Source organism: Odontesthes bonariensis, chromosome 7, assembly GCF_027942865.1.
Source record: "Odontesthes bonariensis isolate fOdoBon6 chromosome 7, fOdoBon6.hap1, whole genome shotgun sequence".
NCBI lineage: Eukaryota > Metazoa > Chordata > Actinopteri > Atheriniformes > Atherinopsidae > Odontesthes > Odontesthes bonariensis.
The window spans coordinates 1605729-1618139 of record NC_134512.1 but is presented as its reverse complement, the minus strand read 5'-3'; the positions used below and the strand labels follow the sequence as shown (position 1 = coordinate 1618139).

The window sequence follows — 12411 nt, the reverse complement described above, 5'->3', positions numbered from 1 at the left end:
ACCCTTAGCCGCCCGCATCAAATTCAAGTCACTGATGTTAGCCTACAGAGTCCTTAATGGAACAGCTCCCATCTACTTAAATTCTCTTGCAAAGGCTTATGTTACAACTCGGTCACAGCAAAGGATTGTCGTCTAGTAGTGCCTACACCACGCACAATATGATCTAGACTCTTTTCATGTGTCGTTCCACGATGGTGGAATTGATTGGTTAATTAATTGGATTTGATTGGATTATGATACAAGGAACTGAACTCCAGTTGGTTTAAATTGTACTGTATCATTGAAGTTCCTTGAGATGACGTTTGTTGTAATTTGGCGCTATATAAATAAAACTGAATTGAATTGAATTGAAATGTTCTCCTGTATTTCAGATCCTCAACACTGTTTCATCTTTGACATCAAGAACTTTAGGATCTTTTCTGGTCCTAGAGATGCTCAGTTTGGATACACAGTTCAGCAGCATGAGGCAGGAGGACGCCAGTGGTAAGAATCCCTCTTCACTAAGCTTTCAATACATCAACAAACTTGTATGTGCTGGTTCAACCTGTTTTAAGAGCAAAACCTTTATTGTCATGAAACAAACCAAAAAAAAGTTGGAGAAAGTGGGAGTCAGTGATAAAATCTTTTTTTTTGCGCAATGTTTTTTTCCAATTTTTTTCCGAACCTAAACCATGTTGTTTTTGTGTCTGCACATTATAACCATATATTATAGCAAAAACCCTGCCAAACAGCAACAAACAAAAAAATGACCAAAAATGTGAAAAAGTCACTAATATTTATTTTGTTGGGCCACCCTTATCTTTGATTGCTGCACGCATTTGCTCTGGCATTGTTTCAATAAGCGTATGTAAATGTAGCTCAATAACCTGCATTTTGGTACCCAAGCTAGTCTTTCGAGAGTGAATGAGTGGCAATTGAATTCAGTCTGAGCTGGGAATTGTTGTACCAGCATCAGTACCGCAATAATTTTATGAACACTGGGGCACTAGACCACAAACCAGTAAAATATTTATAGATTCATATCACCTCGAACGCTGACCATTTAAAAAACTCATAAAACATAAATTTATTAACCTATTCCTATGAAGACAGCACTTCTTAAGAACCATTAATCGTCATTGACCAACAAAGGATATGAATGTATTCACAAATACTAAGATTGTAACATAAATACATACATGAAATAATACATAAATACATGTATGAAAGGATGAAACTAATGACCCTGTGGATCAGGACGCCAGAGAATGGGAAACTGGAGTAGGTAATATTGAATTTGGTGGATGTCTGATTGAGGTTATGGGAGGGGGTCTGCAGTCTGCTTGGAGCAGAGTTTTAAATAACAGCAACCGTCTTTGGACACTAACCTGCAGGCTTTAGCTAATGTGAGAGGGAAGGTTTCCTCAGGGAGGACCTTACTTTGAGGTGACGCTTTGGTCACACATCGGTGCAGGAGGGGTTTGTTGGTAGCAGAGAAAAAGATAGATTCATCCCAAATTCTTCTGCCTGAACTTGTGGCTGCCCGCAGACCACCTGAGAGCAGGGTCCTTTGGGAGGTAGCTTGGGGTCATGTGTAGGCATAGGCAGTGGTTTTTCCTCTCCCGTGTGATGCACAAAACGGTACACAGGACTGGTGTCCCGTACTGCGTGTTACAACTGACTAATAAACAAGCAAACAAAAAAATGTGATGTCATAAAGATGGCTTACAGTTTGACTGCTGGTTTGTTAGTTCAGCAAACCTAGGAGTGAATCTTGTGAGGTGATCTGGGTCAGGCTTCGCAAAGCTTGTTATCGCAGAGCCTGAAACACAGCTGCTAATAACAAAATTGAGAATGCACTCTGTTGGAAACATACAAGTAGGTCCCAAAATAAAGAGTAAAACCACAAGACTAAAAAGAAAACTTCTAACAGAAGTGATGGAAAGAGGCTTGAGTGCTGGACGAAAACACAAAGCCAAACACAACAGAACAGAAGAAGAAAAACTAGAGCTAGACAGGAATGAGAGGAAGTGAGCGAAGACACCGAAACATGGCAGAGTGCCTGGTTATAAACACCTGGTGGGACTCCAGAGTTTGCTTGGATAAAGCAAAATTCTACTGTGTATGTTGAAAAAACAAAAAGAAAATGCACATAATACTTCACACCTCAGAATTTGTCATACAGCTGCTATCAGCTGTTACATCATCAGTGCAGATAAGTGTGCCAATACCTGCAGCAGCCATTCATGACCAAGCCGTAATACCCCCACCACCATTTTTAACAGATGAGCTGGTATGCTTTGGATCATGGGCAACTCCTTTTTTGTCTCTACTGTTTCTTCTTGCCATCACTCTGATACAGGTTAATCTTAAGCCTGGTTTATAGTCGGTAACGCAAGACGCAACGCAAGACGCAAGCCGCAACGCAAGCCCTTGCGCGGTTGCAAGCCCCCCCTTGCGTGCTTGCGTGTGTCACCTCAATTTTCTAAACTTCACGCAAGACGCAAGCGCAAGCCACTGGCTGTGGTCGAAAACACAGTGCACTTCACTCCTGCCCGAGCCGAAATCAGCCGGCCTGAAAAGCTGATTTCCCTTAAGCTATAGGCTAAACTCTGTAAATATATAACTTTAGCAACATTTGAAACATTTTCATGCGAGAAAGTAGTCGTTTAGACCCCCAAGGTGTTGAAAATCTGACAAAATACCGGCTATTTACAAGAAGAAGAAGAAGCATGAATCTATGGAAGAGAGACTTGCCGAAGAGGTCCTGGCGGTGAATTTCCTTTCATCATAGTAGGCTTGTCATTGAAAAAACCCGCTACTCAACCTACTGTCCTGGCGGTGAATCGCCACGCAGCACACGCAACCGCCGACAAAGCAAAATGAAGTATAAACGTCTCGAGCCATTAACATACGCGCAAGAAGAAAGCGCAAGGGCAGTTAGTTAAAAGAAGTACAACTCAGCCTTTAGTCTTATCTGTCCATAACACCTTTTTCCAGAAGTATGCAGGTTCCTTTAAGTACTTTTTCACAAACTGTTATCTGGTCATCCTGTTTTTAGGGTTAGGGTTAACCTCTGTAATTCTGTTCATAAAGTCTTCTGTGGATAGTAGTCTATGTCAAAGATACAGCTGCCTCCTGAAGATTGTTTCATATCTGTTGGACAAGGAATTTGAGGATTTCTCTTTACCACACTGAGGATTCTTCTGTCCATCAGCAGTAGAGGTCTTCCTTCGCCGACCAGTTCCTTTGCAATTACCGAGCTTGTCTGTGCGTTCTTTCTTCTTTTTATTTCCCCATGTGTTTTTGTTAAGCATTTATAATACACATATATCCATCTATCCATTCCAGGCACATTTTGTTTCAGTGCATATATGTTGAAGTTCATGACAAATCAAGTAAAGAAGTGAGCAAAAAAGCAGTTTCTTACAACATTTAAGAGAATATTACACAAAGATAGAAACAGAGCAAATTAAATAATATATTATAATGTCTTAGGAGCAATCAAAAACAAAAAAAATAAACAAAAGAAATTAACAGAAAAAGGACATAACAGGTTGACTGGGAGAACAACATTTTTATAGGCTGCCCTCCTTCACCAATTCTATCCCATAGTGCCCCATAACTTTTATCCGACCCTCTTGTCTCCCTCCCACCAAGAAGACCCTACTATTTAACTATGTCAGAAACTATGCTGTGTATGCTAGGAGACGGACTGCTGAGTTGGGTTTGTATTCCCAAGGTATAGTATTAGGGGTTGCCAAGAAGTATTGTGGTATTTAGCCAAAAGATGAAAGTCTTAGTTCTGTCTGTAGCCACAATCTCTTTTAAAGTGTTGGGGAGGGAGAAGATGGGCATTTCCGATCAATCACTGCACTATCTTGAGAGATGTCACTAAGTTTAGATTCTGCCCATTTTTTCCCTGGGTGAGTAAACAATTATTTGCCCATGGATATAGACCTTTCCCAAATCTTTGCTTATAATATTACTGGGAAATCGTTAATTTAAAGGCGAAGACGATTCAGGAGGTAGCATGCTGTTTAAATTGTTAATTAGCTAAATCTAGGAGGTTAAAGCCTCCAGTTACAAGAGGGTCTGACTGCTCGATGATTTGATATACTGTTGCTATGATATGAGACAAGACATTTCCCAACAGCCCCTTATTGAGAGAAAAATAGGCAATACGAGTGTATGTATGATGGACAGTCAAAAAAAGATTTGAATCTCCACTTATCCAAAACAGACTAGACTGGAAATGCAACACGAAGGCTGTCTACAAGAATGGACAGAAAATACTTTGCTTTTTAAGGAAGCTTAGGTCCTTCCATGTCTGTACCAATATGTTGCATATCTTCTATAAGTCTCTGGTAGAAAGTGTTGTGTGCACCGATGAACACTTAAGGGGCAATGTGGGGTTCAGTGTCTTGCTCAAAAACATTTCGACATGTGGTCAGGGGGAAGCCAGGGGGATCAAACCACCAACCTTACAATTTTCAGAGAACAGTCATCTCACACTACAGCATGAATGTGAAGGTGTGGGATAGATAAAAAAAAATAGTACTTTGTAACATGTAACACTGTATAGACTAAGCAGTGCTATGAATGTGGCTTGTGGTGTAAAAGCACTTTGAGTGTCAGCTAAACTAGAAATATAAGGACAGTCCATTTATCATTCCTTTTATTTTTTACATTTGTTACTTATTAGTCGTTTGGATTATGATAAAAGTTTTGCTTTAAAAGCACTCGGTGGTTCTCTCATGATTAGGGATGGGAATTGTCAAGAATTTAGCACCATTTGGTTAATTAGTTTCGGGTCTGTTACCAAAGTTCCGTCCGGTGCCTTTATGGATGGTATGTGCGCAAAGCTTTCGCAGAAGCGCAGGCTTACGGCTAATGACCGGCTAGGGCGAGCTCCTTCAAAATAATGGATTTGTCGTGTGCGATGAATAAGGATATCAGCCCGTTGTCTATACAGCGAGTCAAGCTCATCTTTAACCTTTTTACGTTGTGATGTTAAATCTACAGAGACAGTATTATGCATAGCATATTCCAGTTGTTTCAGATCGCGCTCCAATTCAAAGACTCTGCGCCGACAGGTCTTATTTAAATGAGAGGAAAACGATATGCAGTTGCTCCGAATGTATCCCTTCACCGAGTCCCATAATACACGAACGTCTTCCACAGAGTGCTCGTTAAAATGTAAAAATTCGACCAGACCTGTTTCAAGCTGATTCACAAAGTTCTCTTCGTGTAACAAGGAAGTATTAAAGCGCCAGCGTGGGGCACGGTCCCGAGACGTCGAAATGTTACCTCGACAGATGACCGCTTTATGGTCAGAGAAAGCCAAGGGGAGCATATCAGTACTCACGTTATCAAGAAAACTGTTAGATATAAAGATACAATCTATCCTTGAAAATGACTGGTGTCTTGCAGAATAAAACGAGAAGTCACGTTTATTGTTGTTGGTAGTACGCCATATATCCATTAATGCAAAATCTTGAGCCCATTTCCTTAATGCACCCGACGCTAGCTTCTGATCACTGCCCTCTGTAATAGCCGTCCTATCTAAGGAATGGTCCCAAACTGCATTAAAATCTGCTCCAACTATTAATCGGTAGTCAGATAGGTCATGCATTATATTGGACAAGCGCGCATAAAAGTCAACATCAAAAGTATTGGGCGCGTATACAGACAAAAAGGCTATTTTCTTATTTTCAATAATGGGCTTCATAAATGTGATTCTGCCATCCGAGTCATTACCCACATCTACGTTGGTGAACTGAAAGTTTCGTCGAACAAGGATTAATACACCTTTAGTTTTATTAAGAGCAGAAGCACTTGCCTTTACACAATAATGGTTGTTTTGTAATTTGTGGACATCTTTTATTAGCAGGTGGGATTCGCTAACCAAAGCTATATCCACCTTCTCTCTCTTCAATGTATCCAAAAAACTTGTGCGCTTATGTGGCAAATTAAGGCCACGCGCATTAAAAGAAAGCACAGTAAGTTTTGTCATTCACATCGTTGTGGAAAAAAAGGGTGAGCTGTAAATAGTAAAGCGTACAGTAAACAAAAAAAAAAACTAGAAAGCTGCAAGCAGCTGTGAGCGGGACCGAGTGTGCGTACGTTGGGATGTGCGCACGTTGGGGCATGCGCTGGACGCTGGAGCCGCAGCTCTGCCCACACACATGATACCCTCTGCGTACGTACGAGCACATAATAACTCCAATGCGGAGGGGTTTTTGAAAATTTCTAGGGTGCGCCACTGAGCCATTTTGCTCCGCCCACACACGATACCCTTTACATACGTACGAGGTCGTCAGGGTGGACGTGTGTGCCAAGTTTCATGACTTTGCGATAATGATAAGGCTTTCAAATCACATACACCATCACACGATTTTCATCGTCTGGTCACACCCACACCGTTCAGAGTTCGGAAAAGTGTCTCAAGATTTTTGTTCCCCCATGTCTGAAGAGTAACCTGGCCAAGTTTGAAGATTTTAGCATGAAATCTGTAGGAGGAGTTCGAAAAATGCGAGTTTTGGAAAAAATAAAGACGTTTCCGACGACCAGCAGGTGGCGCTGTAGGTGGATGTCACTATTTTATATGTGAGCTTTCAGTCTGGGTCCAGCATTCACCGTATGAAGTTTGGGATAGATTGGATAATGTATGTGGGAGTTATAAGCGACTTAATTTTTTATGGCGCGTCATAAATTTGAGGCGTCGCCACGGCCACGCCCTTTAAGTTTTGAAAAAGTTGGCCAATGATTTTTTCCCCCCTTGTCTTAAGAGTAACCTGGCCAAGTTTGAAGCGTTTAGCATTAAATATGTAGGAGGAGTTTGATCAAATGCGAGGTGTGGAAAAAAAAAGACATTTCCAACCACCAGCAGGTGGCGCTATAGGTGGATGTCACTATTTTATTTGTGAGCTTTCAGTCTGGGTCCAGCATTCACCGTATGAAGTTTGGGACAGATTGGATGATATATGTGGGAGTTATAAGCAACTTCATTTTTCGTGGCGAGTGATGGCGAGTCATCAAAATTTGAGGCGTCGCCACGGCCACGCCCTTTAAGTTTTGAAAAAGTTGGCCAATGAATTTTTCCCTCCATGTCTTAAGAGTAACCTGACCAAGTTTGAAGTCTGTAGCATTAAATCTGTAGGACAAGTTCGATCTTATGCAAGGCGTGGAATCGGTCAAAAATGGCACGAAAACGCACTTTCCATCCAAAATGGCCGACTTCCTGTGGACGTGGTACATTGGCGGCCTGAGACTTTTATGTGCGTCTGGGCATGATGAATAAGTGTTCCGACTTTCGTCGTCCCACGCGAAACTAATCCTATTAAGGGGATCATTTTTATGCATCGTAGGGGGCGCTACAGAGCCAATGAGCGACTCCCAAAAATATAAAGTTTAGATTCTTTCATGTCGTCGACCGGCACGTGGCGCTCGCAAAATTTCCTGAGTTTTCGCATACCTTTTGCAAAGAATAAGAAAGAAAGAATAATGATAACTAGAAAGCTGCAAGCAGCTGTGAGCGGGACCGAGTGTGCGTACGTTGGGATGTGCGTACGTTGGGGCATGCGCTGGACGCTGGGGCTGTAGCTCTGCCCACACGCACGATATCCTCTCCGTACGTACGAGCACATAAAAACCCCAATGCGGAGTGGTTTTATGAAAATTTCTAGGGGGCGCCACTGAGCCATTTAGCACCGCCCACACACAATACTCTTTACATACGTACGAGGTCGACAAGGCGGACGTGTGTACCAAGTTTCATGACTTTGCGATGATGATAAGGCTTTCAAATCACAAACGCCATCACACGATTTTCACCGCCTGAACACGCCCACACCGTTCAGAGTTTGGAGAAGTTTCTCAAGATTTTTCTTCCCCCCTTGCTAAAGAGTAATCTGGCCAAGTTTGGAGCTGTTACCATAAAATGTGTAGGAGGAGTTCGATCAAATGCGAGTTGTTGAAAAAAAAAAACGTTTCCGATCACCAGTAGGTGGCGCTGTAGGTGTATATCACTATCTTATATGTGCGCATTTAGGCTGGGTCTAGCAATCACCGTATGAAGTTTGGGACAGATTGGATAATGTATGTGGGAGTTATAGGCGACTTAATTTTTTATGGCGAGTCATAAATTTGAGGAGTCGTCACGGCTACGCCCTTTGAGGTTTGAAAAAGTTGGCCAATGATTTTTCCCCCCATGTCTTAAGAGTAACCTGGCCAAGTTTGAAGCTTGTAGCATGAAATCTGTAGGAGGAGCTTGATCAAATGCGAGGTGTGGAAAAAAAAAGACATTTCCAACCACCAGCAGGTGGCGCTATAGGTGGATGTCACTATTTTACATGTGCGCGTTCAGGCTGGGTCCAGCAATCACCGGTTGAACTTTGGGAAAGATTGGATTATGTATGTGGAAGTTATAAGCGACTTAATTTTTTGTGGCGAGTGATGGCGAGTCATCAAACTTTGAGGCGTCGCCACGGCCACGCCCTTTAAGTTTTGAAAAAGTTGGCCATGAATTTCCCCCCCCATGTCTTAAGAGTAACCTGGCCAAGTTTGAAGTCTGTAGCATGAAATCTGTAGGACAAGTTCGATCTTAAGCAAGGCGTGGAATCGGTCAAAAATGGCACGAAAACGCACTTTCCATCCAAAATGGCCGCCTTCCTGTGTACGTGGGACCATGGCGGCAAGAGACTTTTTTTTGCGTCTGGGCATGATGAATGAGTGTACCGAATTTCGTCATTCCACGCGAAACTAATCCTATTAAGGGGACCATTTTTAAGCATCATAGGGGGCGCTACAGAGTCAATGAGCGACTCCCAAAAATATAAAGTTTAGATTCTTTCATGTCGTCGACTGGCAAGTGGCGCTCGCAAAATTTCCTGAGTTTTCGCATACCTTTTGCAAAGAATAAGAAAGAAAGAAAGAATAATAATAACAAGAACTGCAAGCAGTGATAACGGCCCTCGCAGCCAAGCGCAGCTCCGGCCTTGCGACCGCCTGACCGCCGGCACCGCCGCCCCGACGTGGTCACCGACGCCGTCACGCGTCTCCCGCGCCAGTCATCCGGGCGGAGAGTGCGACGAATCTCCCAAATCGCCTTCAGTCCACGTCAGTAAGACACCAGTGGCACGTGTTCAAAGTTGGAGCGATATCTCACCTTCCAGACAGGAGTTACCGTCACTTCCTGTTATGTGGGGGCGGGGTTTAGCGACGTCAGAAATATACCACGCCAACGTTTCAAGCGCTGCTCCGTAATGATGCACAAAAAATATGGTGCAGATCGGATGATGTCTCAAGGAGATACAGCTGTTTAAATGATCTAGGGGGCGCAGTGGAGTCACACTCCAATATAATCCTATTGGGCTCTTTAGATGTTAACAAAGGTCATTCATATCTAGTTTGGTGCAAATCGGATGATGCATATGAGATTTAGAGCCGAACGTATGCAAACGGCGAGGGATTGGAATGTGCCATTCTCGCCACGCCCACACTATTTTGTAGGTCCTGACAAGACGCACAGGTGTGCTGAGTTTCATGATTGTCGGTGAAAGCATGGCTTGGGGCTGATGTTTTTAGTTGTTCTAGGGGGCGCTGTGGAGGCATTAGGCCACGCCCATAAAATATTGGACCGCACACCTGTTGGGGGGCGGATTAGGATCGATCCCAGTGAGTTTGGTTCATCTCGGCTAAAAACTGTAGAATTTAGAGCCAAACGTATGGTAACGGCGTGATGTCTGACTTCGCCAAGCGGCCATAGCCACGCCTTCACCTGAAAACTCTTGGTGCTTTAAAGCAAGTGAGACCAACTTGTTATCAGTATTCTCACACAAGATCATGTTGATTAGGTGAAGGGGGCCAGAAATGGAGCTTTCCAAGTAAAAAAAGTGACTTCCTGTTCTGAGGGGGCGGGGCTTAGATGACGTCAGCATATGACCACATAGGATTGAGAGGCATCCAACATGGATGACTCAAACCAAGTTTGGTGCAGATTGAACTTTTTAGGTGAAAGATATAGCGTTTCGTTTACACTGGCGAGTACGCCAAGTTCGCCGCTTGGCCAAGCCCCCTAAACATGCTCAAAAACTCAAGTCTTCTGATAACTTTTGTTCCCCCATCCCTTAACTGCATACTGACCAAAAATGAAGTCTGTAACTCAAAATCCCTGGGGCGTGAAAATTTTCCTGCGAGGTGTGTAAATATGAAAAATGGCCAAAATTTGCCCTTTGACCCAAAATGGCCGCCTCCTTGTACGTTTTAGAGCATACCTCCAAGAGACTTTTGTTCTTGATTTGAGGCGATCTACATACATACCGATTTTCAGATCTCTACGACGTACGGTTCGGGCTATCTCACGTTAGGTGGCGCTGTAGAGCAGTTTGGCGACGCCCACTTTCGACTCCATTAAAAACCTTTGATTTCACGCGGGGGACAATTTTGGGTAAAGTTTGGTGAGTTTTCGAATACGTTCAGGCGTCCCCATTTGCGATTCCGGGCGGAAAAGAAAAAGAAGCCGGAATAATAATAACAAGAACTGCAAGCAGTGATAACGGCCCTCGCAGCCAAGCGCAGCTCCGGCCATGCGACCGCCTGACCGCCGATACCGCCGCCCCGACGTGGTCATCGAAGCCGTCAAGCGTCTCCCGCGCCCGTCAACCGGGCGGTGCGTGCGACAAATCTCCCAAATCGCCTTCAGTCCACGTCAGTACGACACCAGTGGCACGTGTTCAAAGTTGGAGCGATATCTCACCTTCCAGACAGGAGTTACCGTCACTTCCTGTTTTGTGGGGGCGGGGTTTAGCGACGTCAGAAATATACCACGCCAACGTTTCAAGCGCCGCTCCGTAATGATGCACAAAAAATATGGTGCAGATCGGATGATGTCTCAAGGAGATATAGCTGTTTATATTATCTAGGGGGCGCAATGGAGTCACACTCCAATATAATCCTATCGGGCTCTTTAGAGGTTAACAAAGGTCATTCATATCTAGTTTGGTGCAAATCGGATGATGCATGTGAGATTTAGAGCCGAACGTATGCAAACGGCGAGGGATTGGAATGTGCCATTCTCGCCACGCCCACACTATTTTGTAGGTCCTGACAAGACGCACAGGTGTGCTGAGTTTCACGATTGTCGGTGAAAGCATGGCTTGGATCTGATGTTTTTAGATGTTCTAGGGGGCGCTGTGGAGGCATTAGGCCACGCCCATTGAATATTGGACTGCACACCTGTTGGGGGGTGGATTAGGATCGATCCCAGTGAGTTTGGTACATCTCGGCTAAAACCTGTAGTATTTAGAGCCAAACGTATGGTAACGGCGTGATGTCTGACTTCACCAAGCCGCCATAGCCACGCCTTCAACTGAAAACTTTTGGTGCTTTAAAGCAAGTTAGACCAACTTGTTATCTGTATTCTGACACAAGATCATGTTGATTAGGTGAAGGGGGCCAGAAATGGAGCTTTCCAAGTAAAAAAAGTGACTTCCTGTTCTGAGGGGGCGGGGCTTAGATGACGTCAGCATATGACCACATAGGATTGACATGCATCCAACATGGATGACTCATACCAAGTTTGGTGCAGTTTAAACTTTTTAGGTGAAAGATATAGCGTTTCGTTTACACTGGCGAGTACGCCAAGTTCGCCGCTTGGCCAAGCCCCCTAAACATGCTCAAAAACTCAAGTCTTCTGATAACTTTTGTGCCCCCATCCCTTAACTGCATACTGACCAAAAATGAAGTCCGTAGCTAAAAATCCCTGGGGCGTGAAAATTTTCCTGCGAGGTGTGTAAATCTGAAAAATGGCCAAAATTTGCCCTTTGACCCAAAATGGCCGCCTCCTTGTACGTTTTAGAGCATACCTCCAAGAGACTTTTGTTCTTGATTTGAGAAGATCTACATACATACCGAGTTTCAGATCTCTAGGACGTACGGTTCGGTCTATCTCACGTTAGGTGGCGCTGTAGAGCAGTTTGGCCACGCCCACTTTCGACTCCATTAAAAACATGCAGTTTCACGCGGGGGACAATTTTGGGCAAAGTTTCGGGAGTTTTCGAATACGTTAAGGCATCCCCATTTGCGATTCCGTGCGGAAAAGAAAAAGAATAATAACAAGAACTGCAAGCAGTGATAACGGCCCTCGCAGCCAAGCGCAGCTCCGGCCTTGCGACCGCCTGACCGCCGGCACCGCCGCCCCGACGTGGTCACCGACGCCGTCACGCGTCTCCCGCGCCCGTCCACCGGGCGGAGCGTGCGACGAATCTCCCAAATCGCCTTCAGTCCACGACAGTACGACACCAGTGACACGTGTTCAAAGTTGGAGCGATATGCCACCTACCAGACAGGAGTTACCGTCACTTCCTGTTTTGTGGGGGCGGGGTTTAGCGATGTCAGAAATATACAATGCCAACGTGTGAAGCGCTGCTC

General features: G+C 44.2%; 1 protein-coding gene across 1 annotated transcript in view; it reads left to right on the top strand.

The window, feature by feature from the left end:
- Positions 1 to 12411, top strand: part of itga11b (integrin, alpha 11b) — a 259808-nt gene that overhangs the window by 18180 nt on the left and 229217 nt on the right. Inside the window, exon 2 of the mRNA XM_075469220.1 lies at positions 372 to 483. Coding sequence (XP_075325335.1) covers positions 372 to 483 — 112 coding nt within the window. The remainder of the gene's footprint in view (positions 1 to 371; positions 484 to 12411) is intronic.